Source organism: Thamnophis elegans, chromosome 3 (assembly GCF_009769535.1).
Source record: "Thamnophis elegans isolate rThaEle1 chromosome 3, rThaEle1.pri, whole genome shotgun sequence".
Taxonomy (NCBI): Eukaryota; Metazoa; Chordata; class Lepidosauria; order Squamata; family Colubridae; genus Thamnophis; species Thamnophis elegans.
The window spans coordinates 5,157,223-5,183,087 of record NC_045543.1 but is presented as its reverse complement, the minus strand read 5'-3'; the positions used below and the strand labels follow the sequence as shown (position 1 = coordinate 5,183,087).

Here is a 25,865-nt window from a genome sequence, read left to right as displayed (position 1 = left end):
TTCTGTTTCTATTTCTATCATTAAAATCCTCCCCTCTTCATATATATTTTTTGTGTTTATCCATTCTTTAATGCATATTGCAATTCCTCTTTTGGTGTGTGCTAGCTTTCCTAACTTTGGATATTCTAGTAGCTTGTTATATTGGCTTTTGATATGTACCTCTTGAAGGCACACTATGTCGATATTCATTTTTTGTAATCTGGTCAAAGTTTGCCTTCTTTTTTCCGGTGAGTTTAATCCATTTATATTTGGTGAGAGTAACTTAATTTCTTGTTCCATTGTGTTATTTGTGTGCCACCCTTAGTTTCCTTGCGTTTCTTGTCTCTGTTCCTATTCTACTACCTTCTTGTTCTATTTGTTCTCCTTCCTGTCTTCTTCTTTCTTCTCTTTCTCCCTCCCTATTTTCAACTGGCTGTTCTTCTTGGCTTCTACTCTCTCGTTCCTCTCTACTCTCTTGTTCTTCCTCAACGGTGAAGTGATGTTCAGAGAACTCATGCGCTTTCTCGACTGTGTCTATTTTATATCTTTTATCCTGCCAGGTAATCATCACTCCCTCTGGTTTTTAGCCATCTGAACATTACATTGTACCTTATTAATTGTTGTGTAAGGAACTGATATTATTAATTGTTGTGTAAGGAACTGATATTATTAATTGTTGTGTAAGGAACTGATATTATTAATTGTTGTGTAAGGAACTGATATTAGTCAGGCACATTTTGATAATGTTGCATGGTGATCCATTCTGTTGAAAGATGTATAGGCAGTCTGTTTCCTTTTTCCGGTATTCTGGGTTAATGCAGTGTATTTGTACTCATCTGAATAATGTTCTTATACAGCTTCTCTTGTGGGACATTGGTTGTTACCTTGGCAATAGAGCACTTGGTGAGTACGGCTTATTTTTTAATTGGCTTGTTTTACTAATTTGCTGTCATTTCTTCTGCTGGTCAGGATATGTAGGGAGGGTAGTAGTGAATTGTTGCTTTTATTCATTTCAAAATGCTGTTGATTGCTTTTATTATTTATTTATTATTATTTATAAAATTTATATGCCGCCCAATCCCGAAGGACTCCGGGCGGCTTACAAAAAAAGAGAGAAAAAAACGGTTTAAAATCGCATCACTACATACATTCATTCTAATCGGGGCTGGACCTCAACAGTGAGGTCAACAGCCCCAGGCCTGCTGGAACAGCCAGGTTTTTACAGCTTTCCTGAAAGCCATGAGAGTGGGTATGGTCTGGATCTCTGGGGGTAGCTGATTCCAAAGAGTCGGCGCAGCCACAGAGAAGGCTCTCCTCCAGGGGCCTGCCAGCCGACACTGTCTGGCTGACGGCATCTGAAGGAGGCCCAATCTGTGGGATCTTACTGGCCGCTGGGAGGTATGTGGCAGTAGGCAGTCTCGAAGGTACGCTGGCCCTAAGCCGTGTAGGGCTTTAAAGCTAATAACCAATACCTTGAATTGCGTCTGGAGACCAATTGGTAGCCAGTGCAGCTCACGGAGGACAGGTGTCACGTGGGTGTACCTCGGTGCACCCAATATCACTCGCGCGGCAGCATTCTGGATTAACTGCAGTCTCCGAATGCTTTTCAAGGGTAGCCCATGTAGAGCGCGTTGCAATAATCCAGCCTTGAGGTGACAAGGGCATGAGTAGCCGTTTGAAGTGCCTCCCGATCCAAATAGGGCCGCAATTGGTGCACCAGACGAACCTGGGCAAAGGCCCCCCCTGGGCCTTTCTGTATCTTTTCCAGTTGTTCTTTTATTATTATGAGGGAGAGGTCATCAACATACTGGATGTATCATCTACATACTGGATCCATATTTTTAGTTGCACGTGTTGGAGTGCTAGTTTCTTTCTTTTTTTAAAAAAATAGCAATTATAAGAATGTTTATTTAAGAATGAATTTGAAAGGAAAAATAAAAACCTTTTTTACACACACAAAAAAAAGAAAGACTGCACGAGACAATGAGGTGCCTAGAACTGAAAATCAGTAGATCACAAGACAGATGATTGTCTGACAGAAAGCAGAATGACATGTTGTGTTACACGTAAATGTTGTGCACGAAGATATCTTAAGATGTGAAATGCTGCTGTTAGAAGCGCAGAAAAATTAGTTTTGCTGTTGTTAGTTGCACAGTCGTGTCCGACCCATCGCAACACCTTGGACAACATTCTTCCAAGCCTTCCTGTCCTCTACCATTCTCTGGAGTCCATTGAAGCTCATGCCTACTGCTTTGATAACTCCATCCAGCCACCTCATTCTCTGCCATCCCCTTCTTCTTTTGCCCTCCATCGTTCCCAGCATGAGTGTAATGGCTCCTCTCCTAACTTGAGAAAGTAAAGACTCTCGAAACAGATTATTTCAAAAGGAACCTTTAATCAGGCAGGATGGAAACCATTAGAGGCAAAGCAGGCAAGAAAAACCAAATGCACAGGTATAGAATAGGAGTGCTAGTTTCTTGATGTTGGATTATGGCCTCTGCTGAGCCTTAAATGTGATGATCCCATGGGCGTTGCTCTGATCTGTTGGTCTATTTGTCCATCAAACTGAAAGTTGGTAGTGAGTCAAAGATCGATGAGGCGTATGATTCTGGTTATTTCAGTCTTAGTGTATTGGACTAAGTTGGTTCCCAGACCAATGGGAATAAAGAAGGCTGTGACATCAAATGAAACCATACTTTCATTTTCTGTTTTTACATCTTTGATTTTTCTGGAGCCACTATAGTAGGGAGTCGATGGAATATTTGTTCCCCTCTATGAGATGTCCAAGCTTTGGACGTGTCCAAACTGCTGATTCTGCATTTGGGAAGAGAACAAAGAATGCTAATCTGAATACAAACAGAAAAGTAGTTAAGGTTTTTTTTCAGAGTTATTATTTAGAGCCTCACACCTTACCCCCAGGTGATTCCACTTTTAGCTGCTTGAGAAATACAGCTCCACCTCAGCGTGATGTGAAGTGGACTTAATGCATTTGGTATTCTAGGCTCGTATACATAAAATCGGTCTTCTTAACTTCTGGGCCTTTCACGGCTACATGGAATGTATGACGTTTTCTTGGCCTCATATAGAAGTGATTTGCTACTGGATATTTTTTCCACTTTGTTTTCCCTTAAAACTCCAGAAAGGTTATGCATTACTAAGCACTATTACTCTGCCTTTTATTTGTGATTTAATTCATAAAATGCTGAATGCTTGAACAGAGATCAATTGCTTAAGAATCATGGCGCCTTTTATTTGTAAATCCTGGATTGTTTACACCAAAATGCAAGGTGTAAACTAAAAAAAAAGTTTTAGTTTTGTATACCGGATATTAAACTGCTCCAGCATCCCAAAAAGAATACAACGAATTGCTTGGGCCACGACTGGTTCAAGATAAACAGTAGGACAAATAGAAGTGACTCCCTGTAGTTCCAAAATAAAGTTGTGTCTGTAATTAAATACACCCCATTTTTCAAAAGGAGGCAAGCAATTAAAACACATCTATACAATTAGCTAAAAGTTAATGTTGTATCTCAGACGCAGGGTGGAGTTTAACTTGAAATGGTAAGGTCCAGGGAAACCAATTTTGAACCTGTAGTAGTCCAGTATTACAAGTTTAACTTGAATAGTGTAAAATAAAAAAATCTGACTAGGCATGACCGCTGTTCCACACTTATTTTATAACCTTAAAATACTACAGCAAGAAGAAGCCACTTAGGGCATGGAGCCCAGCCCTTCTTCAATTTAGGAGAGAACAAAAAGAACAAAATTCTAACAGAAACTAATACAGAATAAAAGAGAACAAAGGGGGGGGGGGAGAAAACCCAATATACAAAAAGGAAGCCTCCAATTTCCTTTTCAGCAAATGAGTACAAAGCTATCTCTTACCTGATGATTACAAAAAAACCCCACCTTTTTCTATCATCCACTTTTTTCTTTTTTTAAAGTTTTTATTTTACACACATAAACACATCAACAAGAACAAACACATGACTTAAGACAACATAGGAACAAGAAGTTCCATCGTATATCATACCGCAGTTCCGTATCGGTTTCTTTGCAGTTAAGTGTTTTCCCTTTCTATAATTAGCTATTTATAACCAAATATTATTTATCTCTAATGTGCTATATGTATATACAATTCCAGGTAAACATTCACACGGTTCTTCTTTTTCTTTGCCAATCTTATACTATTGTTATTCCATTTAAGAGATTATAGAGTACAGTTTGGGTTGTATTGTTTACCATCCCAAGCATCTATTGTGACATCACCTTATTTTCTCTTTCTTTTCTCTCTCCCTTCCTTCTCTACTTCCTTCCTACCTCCTCCTTCCCCTTCTTTCTTCCCTTACCTCTCCTACTCTTCCCCTCTCTTCCCCCTCCTACTCTCTCTCCTCTTTTTTCTCCCTTCCTCCCTCCTCTCCTTCTCTTACTGTCCCTTCTACTCACCTTTCCTTATCTCTTTCTTCTTCCCTTACCTCTCCTCCACTCTTCCTCTTCCTTCCCTATCTCTCCTTCTTTCTCTCCCTTCCATCCTCCTCTCCTTTCCCTTCTTTCTTCCCTCTTTTCACTACTTCCTTCCTCCTCTCCTTCCTTCTTCCTTCCCTTTCTTTTTCTATTGTTATAGGTGTCTCTTTCAAATCTCAATTTATGTTTTCTTGGGGATGGTATTTCCACAATCCCATATAATTTCATATCATTTCTTTTTCTCTCTCTCTTTCATTCTATAGTCTACATGCCAGCATTCAGTCCATTCAAATTTATCGAGATAATTGTTGTTTCTTGATCATCTTTAACTAGGGTTAAAGGCTTTAACTAAGTGCATCCACTTTTTTCTAATAATCAAAACTGAAAATCAAAAGTACATTTTTTGTTTTATGCAAAAAAATTATGAGATTTTTAATCAGCCATAATTCAATTCAATTCATTAAATTTATATGCTGCTCTTTTCCCCCGAAGGGGGAAACACATAAATGTAGATAAATGTATTCCTCTAATCAAAAAAAAAATTAGTTAATTTAGCTGTCTCTGCAAGTTCCACCAGCATGTGATAATCTTGTTGCAAGTGTCATATATAAGAACGAAGATTCATGCCTTTTTTCTAGTTGCCTATTAGTTCCGAAAGAAAGCCTCTGGTCTCAATTGTATTTTAATCTTTAAAACATTCTTAATTAATGTACTGTATGAATTTTGTATCCAATTTTTTAAAGCTTTTTTACATGATAAAATGTCCCTTCCTGTCCTTCTTTCTGCTAGCTCTTTGTATATTCAGTTCTACTCTCACTGATTTATTAGGATATTTTTTCCTTCTAGAATTTAATGGTTATCTACCTTTCTATTGTTTAAATTGTTATTCCAGGTCTTACATGATGGAATAATCTGTGCGGCATTCTTTCAGTGTTTGAAGAATCCCTTCAGCCTTTCTTTAACCCTATAGGTCCTAAGTTTATTTTATCTTTTGACAGGATTCTGTTCTTAGTCCTCATTGCCCTTCTCTGTACTGATCCAATTCATCTAACACCTTATTTGAAACAAGGCATCCAGACTACAGGGGCTGAGGCTGGGGATCTGACCAAATACAGAATAAGTGGATGATTTATTATGTCTAAGAAACAGGTCTTCTGTTGATGCAGCCTAAAACTGCATTTTCTGCTTTGGCAACCTCTGTTCACTCACATTCAGTTTGTAATCAACTAGCATTCCAAGTTCTTCAAAAGTATTGTTAGGGAGTGAAATATTCCTGATCCTCTCTCAAGTATATTTCATTTGATTCTCCTCTCCCAAGACAAACAAACAAACAAAAATCCTTTACCTGTCAATGTTATGGCCATCTTTAGCTGCTTTTATGAGTAACCTCATAAAGAGAGAATTAGGAAGGAAATGAGTCTGAAATTATTCGGAGAATCAGATTGAAAAGTCGAAAGCTGCCTCTGCATTTTGAGAGAAGGCATTGTAACAAACGGCCTTCTGTTTCATTAGATTCAGATTTATTCTTAATTTCCAAAAAAGTAACATTTCAATATATCAAGTTTTATTGTGTTCAGTAATAAATACACTTCAATGAAAAAAAAAATACAGAAGTATATAAAGAAAATATTATCTATGTTTATATTATACAATATAAATAAATGTATGAACATTTTACAACATCCTTGGTATTGCATAGAAAAAAATAAACTTTGGTAGTCAGATCTCATCTTTTCTACAATTTAACTGATGAATGGATGTGCAAGATTCAGTTCAAACGTATTACTCATCCAAAAAATTCAGCTTGTAAACTCAGTTTGTATGAATCACAAGCTCAAAGGTTTCCCAAACTGGATGTTTAGGAAATGGGGGTCTTCCCAGTATTATGTGCATTTTGCGGAAAACTGTTATTTAACGAACTGGTTCATCTTTTACAAAATAAAGACTGCTAAGCAGGAAGAGACCTGAGAAAACAGAGGTAGCGTTCAAACTCATCACTGATTTTTTTTTTCCTTCACAAAGCTTGGTTATTAGATTGGGCATTTGATTTCTGAAGCTGACCTAAATGTAAACTTAATTGCAGACAGGATGCCTCTATCTTAACCCGATGATTTCCATGGAATTAATGAGACGGAGCATGAAACTTAACACGGATTATTTTTGGTTATCATAGGTCTTCATTACAATGGACACTGGTCTTATGACTTCTCACTTTTTTTGAATTTTGAATATTCTGGACTTCATATGCAATTTGGAATGAAACAGTTTATGTTCTATTGTAGATACTTCTTCATGGATGAGATAGGGCGGGACTCTCAGGAGGAAGGAAAACAGATCTAGCACAAAGCGATAGGTATGGGGGAAATCTGATTCATTGTACCGTCCGTGAGGACTGCGCGTCCTAACAAAGAAAGAAATAATGTGATAAGAAAAGTAGCACAAATGTATTCTAAAATTAAAAAGACTAAATCACAAATACTAATCACTTTATGGGCTTAAAATAAAGAAAGATTCCCAAGTCAATTTCCTTGGAGGAAAAGCAAAATATAAATACAAATAAATAACAGACAAGATAAGTTAATTAAGACTGAGCTATCTATTTGGGTCTTAGTTTTAATGTTTATGTAGTAATTCTGAAATCATAGGAATTATGTCCAAAATACCTGCCGATAAAAGACAATGGGGAAGATGGCTCTGTTCTCCTGTCCATGTTTATTAGCTTTTTGAATGCATCTGCTTAGACATAATGCTAGACCAGAGGGCCCTCAATGAAACCATTACAGATCATCTGATGTTCTTTACTGCAAAACACAGTAATACAACGAAGAGTAGCGTGGCACGACAAAACTGCGGTCCACTAAAGCGCGCCTGATTAAAGCGCGTACCTGACGTCATCAGCAGCGCGACAAATACGACCGCGGAGAAAAAAGGGCGCTTTAAAAAGCGCTTTTAAAGCAAGCCGATTTACGTTAAGGTAAGGGTTAGGTTTAGGTTTAGGTTAAGGGTTAGGTTTAGGGTTAGGTTAAGCGTTAGGGTTAGGTTTAGGGTTAGGTTAAGGGTTAGGTTTAGGGTTAGGTTAAGGGTTAGGTTTAGAGTTAGGTTTAGGGTTAGGTTTCGGGGGGTTAGGTTTAGGTTTACGCGTTAATTTTAGCTTTATCGCTCACAGCGTGCTTTTTTCGTCGCGCTGTGATGACGTCAGGTACGTGGTTTCGTCGAGCGCGCTTTAGTCGACCGCGGTTTTGTGGTGGAACTGAAGATAGAGTCAGATAGAGGTCATTCCATCAGTAGAACAAATCATAATTTCAGATTCATGTTTCTTCCCCTAAAATATACATTTTCCAAAGCAGAACTGGGATACATTTAGGAAATGAGTGAAGGTAAAGTGAGTAATCCATAATACTGGATGTAGTCTATAATCTTTTGCATTGTTTGCCTTCAAAATAAATCTGTAAAGTCATACAGTCCCTATCTACACATAGATTGTTGACACTCTGAGGAAGAAACTTAGATAAGGATCCAGAAACATAAATATTGAAGACTGTAACTTCAAGTCAGTCAGAGTCATATAAACTGGGGAAAAGACGGAGTGGTTGAGGAGTTGTTTGAAATTCAAACCACAAGGTAAATACTGCATATAATTAGCAATATTTAGCTGCTTTTGTGTAGAAGTTTTCATTCTCATTTTGGTACTGGAAAGTATAAGCTGTCATTGTCTCTAATGGCAAAAATAAAGGAAACGAAACTACGCGATTCTCCTTAAAAACTGAACCTAATGACTAATTGGATTGACAGAGTTGTGTGAGTCTGATTGATTTCCAACAGTCACCATACTATATTCACGTAGACGTATCACAGGCATGGCATTTTGGTAGGACTGTTCTAACCAGGCAACCCTGTAAATTTCTCAAATTCAAGAGCTGGTACACGCGCTGTTTTTCCAATATTTTGGGGCAGCCAAAAGTCATAAACCTTTGGTAAACCTTCTTCTGAAAAACTGTTTGTTAAGCCTTGCAGACTGTGAATGAAAGGAATTCAGAGTCATGTAAATAAAAGGGTTTTTCCTGGGACCAAGAATCTGCTTCTTGCTTTTTAAGGAAGCCTCGGTCAGAACAAGAACATGCATTTTCAACAAAAGCATTAAATATTTACCTCTTGCACTTTTTAACTGAACACAACCAATAGTCTCTGTTCAGAGGGGTGAAGATGTCCCCTTTCTGTTGCAAAAATGCTCCGAGACTGTGACTATGAAAACAGTCCTTTTTTGTGCTTTCTTCAGTCCAGTTGAACTGGAAAAGGGAAAGTTTTCGCTTCTCAGTTAGTTCCAAGCAGCCTGTCAGGGTACGAAACTGCCTCTGAAGATCCATTACCATCTCTGCACAAAACAAAATACTACAATAATAAAGTACAACCATTCAAGATTTGTTTTAGGTGCACCCAAACATTTCAGATTGTATGAAGGAACACCCTTCACATAACACATTCAAATCCTTTGTAAAAGTTGCCTCGAGATTCAATAGCAATAGCAATAGCAGTTAGACTTATATACCGCTTCATAGGGCTTTCAGCCCTCTCTAAGCGGTTTACAGAGTCAGCATATATTGCCCCCACAGTCTGGGGTCCTCATTTCACCCACCTCGGAAGGACGGAAGGCTGAGTCAACCTTGAGCCGGTGAGATTAGAACCGCTGAACTGCAGATAACAGTCAGCTGAAGTAACCTGCAGTACTGCACTCTACCCACTGCGCCACCTCAGCTCTTGGGGGAAATAAAAGGAAAAACCTACTTGGTAGAAGCTATTCAATGCTAGTTCTTATATGTTAAGGAATTAAGGAGATAGTCTTCTAAAGTGTTCTTACTAGGGCGCAGAATGAGAAAGAGAGCCTAGAAATGGATTCCCTGGAAGGAATAGTTCTAGGACATGCTTAATGTTATCTACTCAGAAAGATTAGGGTGAGTGATCTAGGTAGAGAGGATCTGCTTCTGTAATCCTGATATGTCGCACATAGTCTGGTAAATCACCTCGCAAGTCCCCTGTGTAAGAGGAGCAGTCATATAAATCATATAAATCAACAAATATGCAAATGAATAAAATTGATTTTATAAGGAAGGGGGGAAGGAAGGAGGGAAGGAAGGAAGAAAGGAGAGAAGGAGAGAAGAAAGGAGGGAAGGAGAGAAGAAAGGAGGGAGGGAAGGGGGAAGGAGGGAGGGAAGAAGGAGAGAAGAAAGGAGGGGAAGAAGGAGAGAAGAAAGGAGGGAGGGAAGGGGGAAGGAGGGAAGGAAGGAAGGAGGGAAGAAGAGAAGGAGGGAAGGAAGGAGGGAAGGGAGGAAGAAGAAGTAGGATTGTTGTATATTGTCAACTGTAGGGGAGAAAAATTGTTACAAATACATATTATTAATAACAGTTATGAGATCATATAATTGTGAATGTATATATGAGAAATAAAATTAAAAAAATTGATTTTATAATGGAAGAGCAAGTTATTTTGGCCTCTCATTCTCTGAACAAAAAAGAATATGATGTGTATTTTAGGAAAGGGAAGTAACAGTAAGTATACTCACGTTTCTTCTTGAGGACAACGTATTTTTCAGAGGCTGAATATAGTAGTGGCTTCTCACATCGCCATAAACGCCTAAAAATGAAATACTGGCTGTGAGTGCATGGAGGAAACATCTAAATATCCCCAAATGGCCATGCTGGCTGGGGAATTTTGGGAGTTGAAGTCCAGACATCTTCAAGTTGCCAAGGTTGAGAAACACTGTGTTACAATCAAACCGATGTACAGGTCTCCCTTCCCTTAAGTTCTGAGAGCTGAGATACACTCACAGCTTACATTATGTCACCCTCCCACATACCCAGTTTTACAGGACTTCTAACTTTACCGTTCTCTCTTTAGTAGCATTATTCTTTCCTCAAATGGAAAATGTTCCAACTCGACTAGTTGAACAGTACTGGCCTTAACTGTTAACAGGGAATATTGCATGAAGGCTGGATGCAACTCATTTCATTTCATTTATTGAATTTCTATGCCGCCCAATCCCGGAGGACTCCGGGCGGCTTACAGAAATGAAAAAAAGAATTAAAAATAATTATTAAAACAATGGGACACAACAAGTTCAAAAGGAACACAACAGACACCCAATCAGACAGGGCTGGACCACCACCAACAAGGGGTCAACAGCCCCAGGCCTGCCGGAAAAGCCAGGTTTTAATGGCTTTGCGAAAGGCCATGAGAGTGGGTAGGGCCCGGATCTCCGGGGGCAGCTCATTCCATAGGGCCGGAGCGGCAACAGAGAAGGCCCTACTCCTAGGCGTCGCCAGCCGGCATTGTCCTGCTGAAGGTAGCCGGAGAAGGCCCATCCTGTGCGATCTTATTGGTCTGAGGGAGGTATGTGGCAGAAGACGGTCCTGTAGGTACCCAGGTCCTAGGCCATGTAGGGCTCAAGCTTATAACTTAGGCTACACCCTTCCAAATCACTGGAAAATATTTGGGGAAAGTTTAATTGATTAAAGCCATGATACATGGTAGAGGCGAGTATTTAATGGTCTACCTGGTGACTATGGCAAATGGAAGATTACCACATAGATCAGAGGTCCACAACACCATCCCATGGCCCACTATCAACCTGTGAGCTCTTCAGAACAGGGCTGCCCAAAGCAGTGTACAAGCGCACGCACACCCGCACTTATGCAAGCAGCGTGCGAGCGAACGCATGCGTGTTCCATTTGCACAGGGAGCAGGCGCGCATGCCTGCCACTCACGCAAACGGAGCTGTGCATGCATGCAGGTGCTTGCCCGTTGCTCACGCAGAATTATTCCCTTCCCACACGTCCGCAAAGCCAAAAAGGTTGGGGAACTCTGACATAGAGAATAAGTGGACTCAATGATAAATACCATGAATTAACAGAAGAAATTAAAAACCATTTTGATATGTTGGATGTATGTGAAACTAAGGGAAACCAGAAGAATGTCAATCTGAATGATCTTGATATTAAAGTTGATAAAAACAGGCACAAAAGCAAAAGTATAGGTCTGATTACGAATGAAACAGCTAACCTGTGGTTTAGAGTAAAACTCCAGAAGACGAGAAAAGCTGTGCGTGTTAGGACATTTATTTTATTAGATTATATGAATGAGTGGATATGAACAAAATGAGGGAGGACAAAACAAAAGTGCTTTTGGCCGTTCAGAGACTCCAAAATGAATACCAATGGTGAGAATTTGATGAGCTCCTTCTGGGAAAAGTAATCTTGGCCTCCTCCGGGTGCCATCTACCAGCCAATGCCACCTGGCTATTACCCAGGGGAGGGCCTTCTCTGTGGCAGCTCCGGCCCTCTGGAACGAACTCCCCGCGGAGATCCCTCACCTCTCTCCAGGCCTTCCGGAAAGCCGTCAAAACCTGGCTTTGCCGGTAGGCCTGGGGTTGATGAGTTCCCCTCCCCTCTCGACTTGTATGGTTGTGTGACTGTTGTTTACTTTTATTATTTGTATTTTGTTTTTTATGTTCCCCTTTTTCCCCCTTGAATTGTTCGCCGCCCTGAGTCCTCCCGGAGAAGGGCAGCATACAAATAATAAAATTCTATTCTATTCTATTCTATTCTATTCTATCTTCAATAGCAATAGCAGTAGCGCTTAGAGTTATATACTGCTTCACAGTGCTTTACAGCCCTCTTTAAGTGGTTTAGTCAGTATATTGCCCCCAACAATCTGGGTCCTCATTTTACCAACCTCGGAAGAATGGAAGGCTGAGTCAACTTTGAGCCTGTGAGAATTAAACCTCTGGCAGTCAGCAGAGTTAGTCTGCAGTACTGCATTCTAACCACTGCGCCACCACGGCTCATGTCTGTTTAATTGTATGTATAGGAAAAGTCAATAAATAATAAAAGTGTATTAAAAAAAGACTGAGTGCATTAATGAAGGATACGAGAACAATGAGAGTTTAAAATGTTAGTTGATACATAGGGAAAAACATGGAAAAAAAGAAATGAAAAAAAAACCCAAAATGAAAATTGAAAGCCTGCAGGAAGATAAAATATTAACCCCCATATGAAAAGGGAGTAGCAATATAATTTCCCAACACAATAAATAGAAAATATATAGATGCAAAGAAGAGGAAACCCTTTGGAATAGACTGAAACAAATTATAGTGCAGAATACCGTAGAAGAGTTAACGCCATAGAGTTATAGATATGAAAAAGAATACTAGGCAGAATGACTAAGCGTAAGAGTCTTTTGTGGATGAGGAACAGAGCAGAACAGACAGACTAGAATCAGTGAGGGGAATTTGTGAACTTTTTAGAATTATCCATAATGCTGTATAATATTATGGCTTGCAGGAATTGGAATTCATCCAGTTCCTGCTAATAGATATTCTGTTTAAATAAACCTCACCGAAAGCAGTGCACTTCATTGTTTAAGCAGACTCTCAGATAACCTCTGACACAGTAGTACAATATTACGCATAGTTCTGAAGAATTTACACTATAGTATATTAGCTAATGATTGCTGCAAAATGATAAAAGAAGCATATAATATACTGTGAAATACTGTATACTGTAAATATAATGTGAAATACAGAAGGTTGCAATGAACAAAAACAAACAGAGCAAGAATTAGTTAAACAAGCTAATGCTTAAAGCAGGCTGGGTAATGGAAAACAATTTCGATTATAATAAAATATAGTTCTCCAAGTGAATGAAAATGGCCAATAAGGAATCTTCAGCAGAATGAGTTGAATTAAAAATAAAAAACATAAAATAATTTGGGATAAAACCGACATGAGGAAATATTTGGAATATTTTTGAGTTCCTTAGGGGAATGATAATGATTTGCCAAAAAAATGGGAACAAAATGCACATCCAGGCAACACACTGATGAAAAGGAAACATAAATATAGTGGGAATGTTGAGAAATCAGAAGACTACATGTGTAGAATGTATATTAAAGGAATGTGAAAATACAGACATGCTTGTGAGGTGGAGAGTTGACATGTACGTATTAAAGACTGTGCCTGAAAACTGAAATGTAACACCAACAATATGGTTCACCGGCAAATGCACACTAGTCAAAATCGCACCGACAAAACCGCGCTGACAAAACCGCGACGTCAAAATCGTGCGCCAATCAACAATCAACAAACTAGGACGTGAAAACAACCTTATAACCCATCCACCCTAACCCTCACCCTAACCCTAAGCCTCACCCTAACCCTCACCCTAATCGCGGTTTTGATGTTGCGGTTTTGTCGGCGCGGTTTTGTCGGCGCGCATTTGACTAGCGCGCATTTGTCGGGTCATGCAACAATATCTGATAGGGAACTTCAACTTAGAGAACAGCAGCAATGGCAAAACTAATAGCGCATATCCACAACAGAAGTCTAACATGAATCCATATATACAACTTAACATACAACTAGACAAATACAACCATTTACAGTATGGCTTCAAAGGAGCTCTAAATGTTTATACTCACTGCAAATTGGTCTGAGTGCCAAAAAAAGGGGGAGGTTAGAGTAAGGGGGGGAAATCACAGCAAACAGTTAAATGTAGTAATATGTATTAAAGATCGAAAGTGAAGACATTTTAAGATGAGCCAGTGATGTTGTGTGACGTTGTTGCAAGGAATAAACATTTGTTGAAAAAGTGAAATGGCTACATTTAGGGGAAGGCTTCTGTTCACTTTGTTACCAGGAAGTGAGAGTTGGGTGTGTCAGGGAAACAAGTGGAACGTGGTGGAAAGCGGGTGTTTAAGAAGGCTGACATGAAAAATAAGAAGAGATAAAAGTCAGGACTGAAGAAGAGGGACTAAATATTAAAAGTGAATGATGTACACTAAGCCGGTTTGGTCGTTCAAACAGAATGAATGAGGGTCGAGTTCCAAAAGAAATATATGAAGGAGGAATAGGTTGAGAGTAACAGGAAGACCGATAAAACTATTATTGATTGAAGTTGATGAGAAACTGAAGAAAAGGGAAGATTAAAGGACTGAAAAAATGGATGAAGCAGTGTATACATGTGAGGGAAGCAAGATTGGTTCACATGGATATAAAGATAATGGAGAGATGCAATGACTGGTGTTGATATAAACTACATTAAGCTGTATTTTCTTTTCCTATAATGCCCTATTTCCTTTGGCTCACTATTTCTTACTCCTTTGCTTTGTTTCGCATAACTAAGAGAATGTATTTAAGAAACATACCTGATTCTTTCTTCATTATATTTTTTCTGCTCCACATCCAGAATATTCTTTACAACCATGTACCATTTTCTAATATCAAAAATCTGACAACCTGTAGAACAAGACAACTTGTAACTCTTCTCTTAAAAGCATTCAACAGAGAAACAAACTCGGAAAGAGACAAGCCTTATTACACAAACAAACCAGGCTAACTCTTTCCACTTTGCAATTAAATGTGCTACACTGATTTTCCGATATCCTAAGATTAAGCGCATATATTAACTAATATAAACAAGTCTACTTCCTAATGCAGATTTTCAAAGATAATGATTTAATCCCAAACAACCTACACCGAAGCCTATAAAATGATTTCACCAGCTTTGTCACCCTGTGACAAAACCATCTTCATTAAACCATAATAGTTTATAGTTTACAGTTTTATTGATTTAAACCATAATAGCTCTCGGAAACACAGCGCCCCACTGACCCAAAACATGTAGGTCATCAAAAAAGTTTAATATGGATCACAGCTACGGACAGCAGGAACGTTTGAGGGAACCTGCATCAAAAGAATGAGAGACTGTGCAAAAGAAAAGCATAAACTTGCAGCCAGTCTGTGAATGCCTGTGACTGAATTTTTAACTTATTTATTGACATAATAAATTTCTACTGCTTTTAAATGGTGTGTGGTTTTCTTCATTGCGGTTTTGTCGTCGCGCTTATATCAACGCGGAGTTGTGGGCGCGATTATGACATCGCGTTGTAGTCGGCGCTATTTTGTCGATCGCTGTTTTGTCAGGTCATGAACTGAAGAACTGGTTGATTCATATGATCTCTGAATTCACTGACTCAAAACTTATATCCTATAAGTAGCAACTGTAAAAATTCAGGCAATCCCTTGAATATTTTTAAAGTCATCTGCCAACATATTATAAACCATGCAGAGATTTTTTCCTAATTTTGAATATTTTTCAGACAAGTCTTCACAATTATAGATACTTTAAGAGGAATGGTTGAAATTACAAAACTTAATCTATATTGCTATTTTTAAAAAGCTTGGTTACCTTCTTCATTTTTTTTGTTTCTTTCCTCCGTGTAGTTTGCTAGCAACCTGAAAGTATAAAATGCTAATCAGATTGGCTTCTTTATTGGAATCGTGACCCTGCGTTTAAACTTATCAAATGTATTTAATATTTGAATTACTACCACTGGGCTGTTTAAAAGTACTGTAGTCTGTCAGCCTTATATTTACCCTACGTACAAATGAGCATCTGCTGCCATCAAAGAGGGGCATCGCTAAATTTTCACATGTAGAAATTCAGGTTGCCAGCGCAGCCCAAATATTAAACTTCACTGCGTCAAAACAATTTTTATCTGCCTGCACATAAGATAAATAATACTTTGATTAATACTAGGTTCAATAAATTCTGACGCTATTAGAGCTTTAATGAACACAATTTGTCGTAGGAAAATGGCAAAGGGAAATGCAAGTTGCAATTAATTTTTTTTATTTATTATATTTATTAGGTTTGCGTATTGTCTCTTGTATAGGAGCTCAAGACGGTACTTAGTGCTGACTCCCTTTTTCCAAACAACAACAATCTGGGGAAGAAGGCTGGGCTGAGAGAAACTGACTCACCCAAAGGTATCCGGTGAAGAGGCATGGGTGAAAATTAATATTAACCAAACAAGAAGCTATCTTTTATCTAAACCATTTTCAATTCTTAAAGATTTTTTTTATAATTAAGAACATTTGACTAATAACTTTACAATTCAGAGTTGCAAAGTTAAATATTCTCTTTTTTTAAAAAAAATAAAGATAAGGACACTTACCACTCATATTCATCATCCAACAAGAATAGAATTTTCAGCACTACTATAATAATAGCTACGGCAAGTATATCGTATTTCACTTTCCAAGTGGATTTATTGCCAGGATGAAGCGTCAGAAAGTCTGTTTCACCAACACCAATTTTTTTTATCACTTTACAAGTCCATTTATTCATTTCATCTGAATGGGAAAAAAAAATTGGGAGCAGCCTCAAATAGCAGTTAGACTTATAGCAGTTAGACTTATATACCGCTTCATAGGGCTTTCAGCCCTCTCTAAGCGGTTTACAGAGTCAGCATATTGCCCCCAACAATCCGGGTCCTCATTTTACCCACCTCGGAAGGATGGAAGGCTGAGTCAACCTTGAGCCGGTGAGATTTGAACAGCCGAACTGCAGAACTGCAGTCAGCTGAAGTAGCCTGCAGTGCTGCACTCTAACCACTGCGCCACCTCGGCTCTTATGTTACAGAATGCAACATTCTGAAATAGTCACACCAACCAATAAGCTACATATTGTCTCTCTGAAATAGTTACGTAGTTGCAAGTAAACATGTTTAGCCTTTAGGAATCAGTATTTCAGATAAAATGGAAAATCGTATTAGAATATCTCCTAGTACAAAGTAGACCAGGCTCAGTAAAAATAAAACTCTTTAACAACTGATTATTTTGGCATTACAAAACTAAAGTAAAACTCCATAAACTTCCAACGATTTTGTTAGAAAGTATAAGCAATCAGAAACTTAATACACTAAGTAAAATTAAATTACAGTTCATGGTCAGGTCAAAAATTAAATTTAAAAAAGTATGTGTTGAGGTTTTATAGATTGATAGTATGATTAACTTAAGTGTTCTTGGTTTTCTTTTTAAGTTATTACACTAAATTCAGAGCATAATGTAAGAATCTTTCTGACTTTTCGAGTTAGCAAGGATGTCACAAACCTTCACTAGATGCAGTGATTGTCTGAATAAATGTGATAGATGATAGACAGACAGACAAATATCTTTATTTTTGTTTTGTAAAGGTCCAATTGCTTGTTCATTGTACCCATTATCTTGTTTTACTATAGGACCCTCTGTTTCAAAAAATAAGGTTTTGACCAGAGGTGGGTTCCTACCAGTTCGCACCTATTCGGTAGAACCGGTTCGTCAAATCTACCGAACCGGTTAGAAGAGGTTCCACCAGTGGACCCGGAAAGCAGGCCACACCTACAGAAGAGGTTCCAATTTTTATTGAAACCCACCACTGGCAAGGATCTTGTAACTTGACAGCTTTAAGACTTGCATGCTTCAATGCCAGAGTTTCTGAATAGCTACTTGGACCGACCTAAGTACTAATTCATAATTTCATATCCGGTCACATGGGCAGCAAGCCACTCCCATCCAGTCACATGGGTGGCAAGCCACTCCCACAAAGGAGGCCACACCCACAGAGTAGGTTCCAACAATTTTTGAAACCTACCACTAGTTTTGACCAAGAACATATAAACAACTAGAAGATACTAAAGTAGACTACTAAATATTCCCTTACCAGGCAAGTTGATTTCCATCATGTATTTCATGCAAAGAATATTTGGATGAAGAAAGCTGCCCTCTGTTATATCTGGAAAACAAGGCAGATCGATGAAATCTGCAAGGGCATGCATTTTTTTATAAATATCCTCATACTTAGGCCAAGACTGAAAAACAAAATATGTTAACAAATATTAGAATGGACAAACTCATTTTCTACAGGATCTTTTCCTCATCTTGCTCAAAACAGATGCCCATGTTTTCTTAGCTACCCTACAGAGCCCCAAGTATTATGCAGAATTCCTCCAGCATCAACTTTAATTCATTATGCTCTTTTGAAAAATACATAGCCAAAACATAAATATCACAGGAACAAATTAAACTTTAATTTTAAATTATTTGTTCGCAATAGCTTCAGACTATATAATCATTATTATCATGCACTTACTGATATATACTATAGAAACATACATAGATACATTTACACACACAGAGGAACAAATTAAATAACTTTAATTTTAAATTATTTGTTCACAAATAATTGACTATATAATCATTATCATGCACTTACTGATATATACTGTAGAAACATACATACATTTACACACACACACACACACACTTTATATATACATATACATAGAGAGAGAGAGAAAGAGAGAGAGAGAGAGAGAGAGAGAGAGAGAGAGAGAGAGAGAGAGAGAGAGAGAGAGAGAGAGAAAGCAGGATAAATGTAATATTATTGTTCGTCATAGAGATGTTTAAACTGGATTTTGAATTTTTGTCTACCTGTCCAGGGAAAGGAAACCTTATAGGATAGATCCAGATTAGCTTAATTTCACAAAGGTAGAAGAGTTAGAATAGGAAAAATATCCCATGGATATTCACAAATGTTGCTTTTGTGTTTTTAGACACTTATTTTTTGTGTTGTCACACCATTTCTCCTTTTTTCTCTGACATATCTAGAGGGCTTCGGACACACAAGCGACCTGTTATTATAGTTGTGCTGGTCAGTGGACATGATAAAAACTCCTGAATTTCACAACACATGGACAGACTTAACATACTTTCCACTTGGAAACTCTGAGCATCTTACGCCAAGCCAACTTTCAAAATGCTAGAGAATTTCTGGAAACCTGGTGCTCAGACAAATTGGCCATCAACAGACACATAGAAATAAATAACATCTACATACCATTCAAGAGAGGCAACCAAAAAGCCATAAAGGAAACAAAGACCAAAATACTTTCTCACTAGCAATTAGTATCCAGATGAACAGACATTAACGCCGAGATTAACACTAGACAAAAATCAATACTCCAATCAAGGAAGCACAAAGTAGAAAATACTATTCCTAGCGACACTGGCAGTCAACCACTAGTACATAAAACAAGAGAAAACCCCATTCCCTTCTAGAACCGATGATGTTACCCAGCATGATAATGAAACATCTACAAGGAAACAACCAAGCTTAAAGAGCATCAAGGACCTTATAAGAGCCAGCTTCCCCTGGCCTTTTCCTACTCAAAAGATACGTATTGGTGTAGGATAAGCAGCAACGGAATAGAAGGCATTTCACTAAAGAATCTTCCATGTGCTGAAGATTCTTCATTCCCGTTTTACAAATTATTTGACTGAACAAAATAGTTACATTACTAAATTGGACCAAAAATGGGGAAACAATGCAAAAACGGGGTAAATATTTTTATCTTTGGCATAACAGTTTTTCTTCCCTTGTTTTTGTTTAAAAGACTGGTGATACAACATTCATTCAAAACATTTTAAGTTTTACCGCTCATTAAATAAGCTCAAGATTCCAGAGATCAGAAACACACAATGTATATAATTTAAAGAAAATTTTTATACCCGAACATAAATAGAAGCTGTATTACTATAGTCATGAATGTTCAGATCAGCAAGTTTTTTTTTTCAAAGTATCTTTCCTATCTGGAGGTTTTTCTTGAAAAACCAGAAATATTTGTATTACCAGACTTTTGTGCATTGAGTTTAGTCTGGCCTTCAGCATTTCAGGACACTAGTTTAAAAGCAGGATTTAATCATGGGAATTACAAGCTGGAAGCAACATCCTTTCCTAATATCTATGACATCTCTGTACATAATCTCTCCAAATTTTTTTAAAAAAATATAAGATTTTAATTAACATAAAATGAACCAAACGTGTAGGTTTTATTCTGAAACATATTAATTGAAATAGCAATTTTTCAACATTAAACGTTAATAATGAGGCATATAAAGATTCATGTGTGTAATGAAACAAATGGTTTAAGGAAGATGAATATTTTTTAATGGAGAAAATTATACGGTCATTTTCATGACTGTAAAGGTTTCTAGGCTCAGGCAAAACTGCAAGTGGGTCTATTGCTTTAAGTGGAAATCCCTGGAGTAAAAGTGACACCACTACACTGTAGGAAACCAAAATTGCCACCAAATTAATTTGTGCACATTGTAGGGAAGGCATATTTCATTCCACCATATTCCACCATTGGTGGAAAGAGACAGTACACATGAAAAATGTAGCCATTTAGTAGTTATCACAGTACCATTCTGATCTCATAGAAAGTCAATGTGAAAAAGTCTATAGGAAATTACAACAGGCCCCCACTCTACACACACACACACACACACACACACACACACACACACACACACTATATATATATTCAGAAATGCAATTTCTTACATTCAGCTTGCCTTAATAGGAGAGAACTACAGCAACATACAGTACATGAAATTTCTGAAATTTTGCTTTTATAGGTAAAGTTTAAATATACTTTAAAGAAACAACTCTCAACCTGTCTCCAGAACCAAGTTTCAGAAAACTCTACAACCTGTCATTAAGATAATTAATACAGTAATTATCTAAAGGCTTTAAAGAAATATTTAACGTAATTTTTAGGTGCTAAACAATTCTACTGGGCTAGAGCCATTCATTTAAAGAAAGCTAACTAAAAGCGATGGTGAACATTTTAACTACAAAAGGCATTTAGATATATACCAAGCCATATAATTTTTTAAAAAAAAAATGGTATATACAGGAAATGGTGAGGACCACATTCATCCCACCCAAAGCTACGTGAATAATTTTCCTGCTCACGTCCATAATACTGACATTTTCACTGACATTAGCAAAAATATTAGTCACATTTATAATGTGGCTGCAGACCACCACAGAGACAGGAGGCATAATCCAAGCAAATCAGAGATTTCTGTCAACAATATAATTTTTTCTGCAGCTATTTAGCTGCCAAGTCTTTCTCTTCAAAAACAATAGAAGCCATTTGGCCATCCAGGAGGGCAATGAAATATAGTAAGACTGTTCAGGTAAAGAAAGCATTTATACAAATTTGGATATGCCAAATATATGCACACCAAGATGAAATTCAGAACAGAAGAACTGTTCCGAGGTGGCGCAGTGGTTAAATGCAGCACTGCAGGCTACTTCAGCTGACTGCAGTTCAGCAGTTCGGCTGTTCAAATCTCACCGGCTCAGGGTTGACTCAGCCTTCCATCCTTCCGAGGCGGGTGAAATGAGGACCCGGATTGTTGTTGGGGGCGATATGCTGACTCTGTAAACCGCTTAGAGAGGGCTGAAAGCCCTATGAAGCGGTAGATAAGTCTAACTATTACTATTGCTAACTTTAAAGCCCAACACCAACATTTAGAGCAACCTATAAAAAATTGATTAGCCTATTACAAGCATGGAACTCTATTGACAAATCAGTTGGACTAGGAGCTGGAAGAGCCAAGTTCTTGTCCATCTTCAAACAAGGAAAATCACCTGAGGGCTCTAAATTAATCTCAGGGCCACCTTCCTCATAGGGTTGTGGGGGGAAAATATATATATACCACAGTTAGATATCAATGTATATTTTAAAAAATACCAAAATACTACTGACTAGACATGTCACTAGAAGCCAATCATAAGATTACAACTGATTTATCTTGGCATGCATGCAAATTCACTGGAGAATCAATGATGCTAGGAATAGTTAGTGGAACAAGAAGAAGGGGCGACCACAGAACATGCTGGCTTGGTAACATCAAATCTGATACAAAGGTGAACAGCCAATTACCTCCCATAGACCGATTAGATCCCACAGATTAGGCCTCCTCCGAATTCCATCCGCCGGCCAATGCCGACTGGCGACTACCCGGAGGAGAGCCTTCTCTGTGGCTGCTCCGACACTCTGGAACGAACTCCCCGTGGAGATTTGAACCCTCACCACCCTGCAGGCCTTCCGCAAAGCCCTTAAAACCTGGCTGTTCCGACAGGCCTGGGGCTAAAGAGCTTTTGCCCCCCTCCTCGAATGGTATGGTTGTTGTGTGCTTTTAAATTGTGTATTTATGTTCGTCTTTTTATCCCCTGTCTGTACCCCCTTCCCTGACCGAATTGTGAGCCGCCCTGAGTCCCCTTCGGGGAAAAGGGCGGCATATAAATGAAATAAATCCTAATCCAACAACTGAAAGAAGCTATACTTGACAGGGTAGCATGGAAAGTCCTTGCCTATAAAATCACCAAGAGTCAGACACGACTGAATGGTTAAAACAACAACTAACAAACAAAATGTGAACAGTAATTGTACCACCTCAGTACAGCCCTTCATGGTATTGGACCTGGGTACTTGAGAGACCGCCTGCTGCCAATTACCTCCCAAAGACCTATTAGATCCCACAGACTAGGCCTCCTCCAAATTCCATCCGCCAGCCAATGTCAATTGGCGACCACTTGGAGGAGGGCCTTCTCTGTGGCTGCTCCGGCCCTCTGGAACGAGCTCCCCGTGGAGATCCGGACCCTCACCACCCTCCAGGCCTTCCGCAAAGCCCTTAAAACCTGGCTGTTCCGGCAGGCCTGGGGCTGATGAGTTCCCATCCCCGCTTGAATTGTGTGGCTGTTGATTGTTTTTAAATTGTTTTTTGTATTTTGTTGCTTGTCCTTTGTTTTTTTGTTTTGTACTATCCCCCCCCCCCCTTGGTTTGTTAGCCGCCCTGAGTCCCTTCGGGAATAGGGCGGCATACAAGTGAAATAAACCTTTGAAACCTTTAAAAAGATTGTGTCATTATATTTGACAATCTTCGCAATTGCATAAGATAAGTTTGTAAGTTTAATTTTATTTATAGGCCGCCCAATCCCGAAGGACTCCGGGCGGCTTACAGAAGGGAAGAGAAAGAAAATTTAAAAAAAGTAAAAATAAAATAAGACAAGTTAAAATGACACAAATACATCAGTGCAGTGTCACCAACACAGCACATGTTATTGATGCTTCCTCTGCCAAAGGGATTCATAGACATAATACTTTTTAATTAAGTCTAGGTATGAGTCTTGAAAACTCTATTTTGTCGTACTGGTCAGATAGTTCTGGTTGAATATCCAGTGCACAGCCATTCCAGAGACCGCTTCTCTTTTGTAAGACTTACTACTTAAATACTACGAGAAATGTCGCAATGTTGCATTCTCTTAAGATCACCCCACATTATATTACTCAGTATTGATGTTTCCATCTAATAGGATCTGAGCATTTATAGCTCTACAATGTCTCTCTTTGTCTAGTTTACACTCGCTAAATAAAATTTGTTCTAAGTACAGGTAATCCTCCACTTACAACAGTTTGTTCGTTCAAAGTTACAACGGCACTGAAAATAGTGACTTATGACCCTTTTCCACATTTATAACCATCGTAATATCTTCATGGTCACATGATTTAATTTGGATGCTTCACAATTGACTCATATTTATGACGGTTGCAGTGTCCTGGAGTCATGTCATCCTCTTTTGTGACTTTCTGGCAGTCAGTGGGAAACAGATTCACTTACCAACCATGTTACCAATTTAACAACTGCAGTGATTCACTTAACAAACGTGGCAAGGAAAGTTGGAAAATGGGGGGGGGGAAATCACTTAACAAATTTCTCAATAAGCAACATAAATTTTGGGCTCAAGTGTGGTCATAAGTTGAGGACTACATATATATATATATATATATATATATATATATATATATATATATATATGTGTGTGTGTGTGTGTGTGTGTGTGTTTGTGTGTGTGTGTTTATTTGTGCTGATAAATAAATAAAGGGAGACTAGTATAGATCTATTTCAAGCTATTTAGTTCTCATCAGCTAGCCATACCCTTACTGGGATTTGAACCTGGGCTATATAACATACTAGGCAGACATCTTAGCCATTAGACCACAGGTTCTTATCCGTTATCAGCGAAGCCGATGGTTTCTGTCGTGATGGACTCGTGACGAGCCGATTGACAGATGATGGAAGCAGTTAGCTTCCTCCCATAATTGGGGCTTACCAGGGGTTGTAAAAATCTAATATATATGTGTGTGTGTGTGTGTGTGTGTGTGTGTGTGTGTGTGTATGTATGTATATATATATATATTCTCTTCAAAATATATATATATATATATTCTCTTCAAAAGTAAATCAACCTTCATTGCTAGCAGTAAAAAATTCTAATTTTCATACTTTTCAAGTAAGCCTTGGTTATGTGTATCAACTTTATGGAAATAACTGATAATTTGGGGGAGGGGGATTTCTACAGGTTTGCAGTATCTCCATTTCCAGCTTCTCTAGTGAGCAAAATACCGAGGACTGTGTGTTTTAGCGTACGTGGGTATAACTTCTCCTTTTTAGTCATACTACAGTACTATGGGAAAATGCCAGGGTCTTGGCTCAAAGGAAAGTATTCCGTTTCCTTGTGCCTTGAACCAATGTTTATTTTTTTCCTTACAGAAACACCACTTTTGTCCCCCTATGAATGTTTCTTTGTTTTTATTCTTTTGTGCCTTTGAGTCAGTGTTGACTTGTGGCAACTGCCTGCACTAATCCTTATAGTTCCCTTGGCAAGATTTTAGGAGGAGATTGCTATTGCCTCCTTCCTAGGACTGAGAGAAAGTGACTGCTCAATATCACCCGGCTGACTTTGTGCCCAAGGCAAGACTAGGACTCCCAGTTTCTAGTCTGACACCTTAATCACTACACCAAACTGGTCCTTGGATATGTTTATTTATTGTAGTACTGGAAAAGTCCATCTATAGAAAGCTGTGGTGCAGTCGGCTGACAATTAGGAAAAAGTGTATTGATAATATCATCGATGATTACACCAGATTTAACACTTACACCCAAAAGAATAAATGACTTTGTGACTTAAAGCTCACACTGTAAAGTATAGATCAGATTAAAATTCCTTTGCTATGCATGTCATTGTAATCTTATTTTTCTGTAGCTCATGAGCCTGATGAAATAGAAGGCAGCTTGTATTTTTTTTTCTTTTTTAATTTATAGGCCGCCCTTTTCCCTGAGGGGACTCAGGGCGGCTTACAACCTATAGGGAGGGGATACACGTAATGACATATACAGACAATACATAATTAAAAATAGAAGCAACATTCATTCATCATTCGGGTGGGGACGGATCCCAATCTTTAACCCCAGGCCTGGCGGGATAGCCAGGTCTTGAGGGCTGTGCGGAAGGTCTGGAGGGTGGTGAGGGTACGAATCTCCACGGGGAGGTCGTTCCAAAGGGTCGGAGCTACTACTGAGAAGGCTCTCCTCCGCGTAGTTGCCAGTCGGCACTGGCTGGCAGATGGAACTCGGAGGAGGCCTAATCTGTGTGATCTAATCGGTCGTGAGGAGGTAATTGGCAGGAGGCGGTCTCTCAAGTATTGTATTGTATTGCATGAACTATGTAACATCAAAAGTCAGAAGTGCTCAAATGATACACGGCTGTTTTGTAATTAGGTATACTGATCCTTTTAAGAACCAACTTTTCTTTACAACTCTTAATTAACTTTCAAAATATTCCTATATTTTATGTGGCAATATACCATTTTTCCTCATTACATTCAATCCCAGAATGGTTAACCAAATCATATT

General features: G+C 38.5%; 1 protein-coding gene across 2 annotated transcripts in view; it reads right to left on the bottom strand.

The window, feature by feature from the left end:
- Positions 1 to 2,386: 2,386 nt before the first annotated feature.
- TAF1B (TATA-box binding protein associated factor, RNA polymerase I subunit B) overlaps positions 2,387 to 25,865 on the bottom strand; it is a 47,569-nt gene continuing 24,090 nt past the window's right edge. The window contains exons 9-15 of one of the 2 annotated variants that reach the window (XM_032214480.1): positions 17,977 to 18,124; positions 16,451 to 16,628; positions 15,682 to 15,728; positions 14,639 to 14,729; positions 10,002 to 10,072; positions 8,593 to 8,815; positions 2,387 to 2,793 (exon numbers count right to left, since the gene is read on the bottom strand). In XM_032214480.1, the coding sequence (XP_032070371.1) occupies positions 2,691 to 2,793; positions 8,593 to 8,815; positions 10,002 to 10,072; positions 14,639 to 14,729; positions 15,682 to 15,728; positions 16,451 to 16,628; positions 17,977 to 18,124 (861 nt within the window). In that variant the 3' untranslated portion in view covers positions 2,387 to 2,690. Of the gene's footprint in view, positions 2,794 to 6,611; positions 6,845 to 8,592; positions 8,816 to 10,001; positions 10,073 to 14,638; positions 14,730 to 15,681; positions 15,729 to 16,450; positions 16,629 to 17,976; positions 18,125 to 25,865 lie in introns of those variants that run through there. The other variant, XM_032214479.1, reaches the window with a different exon arrangement.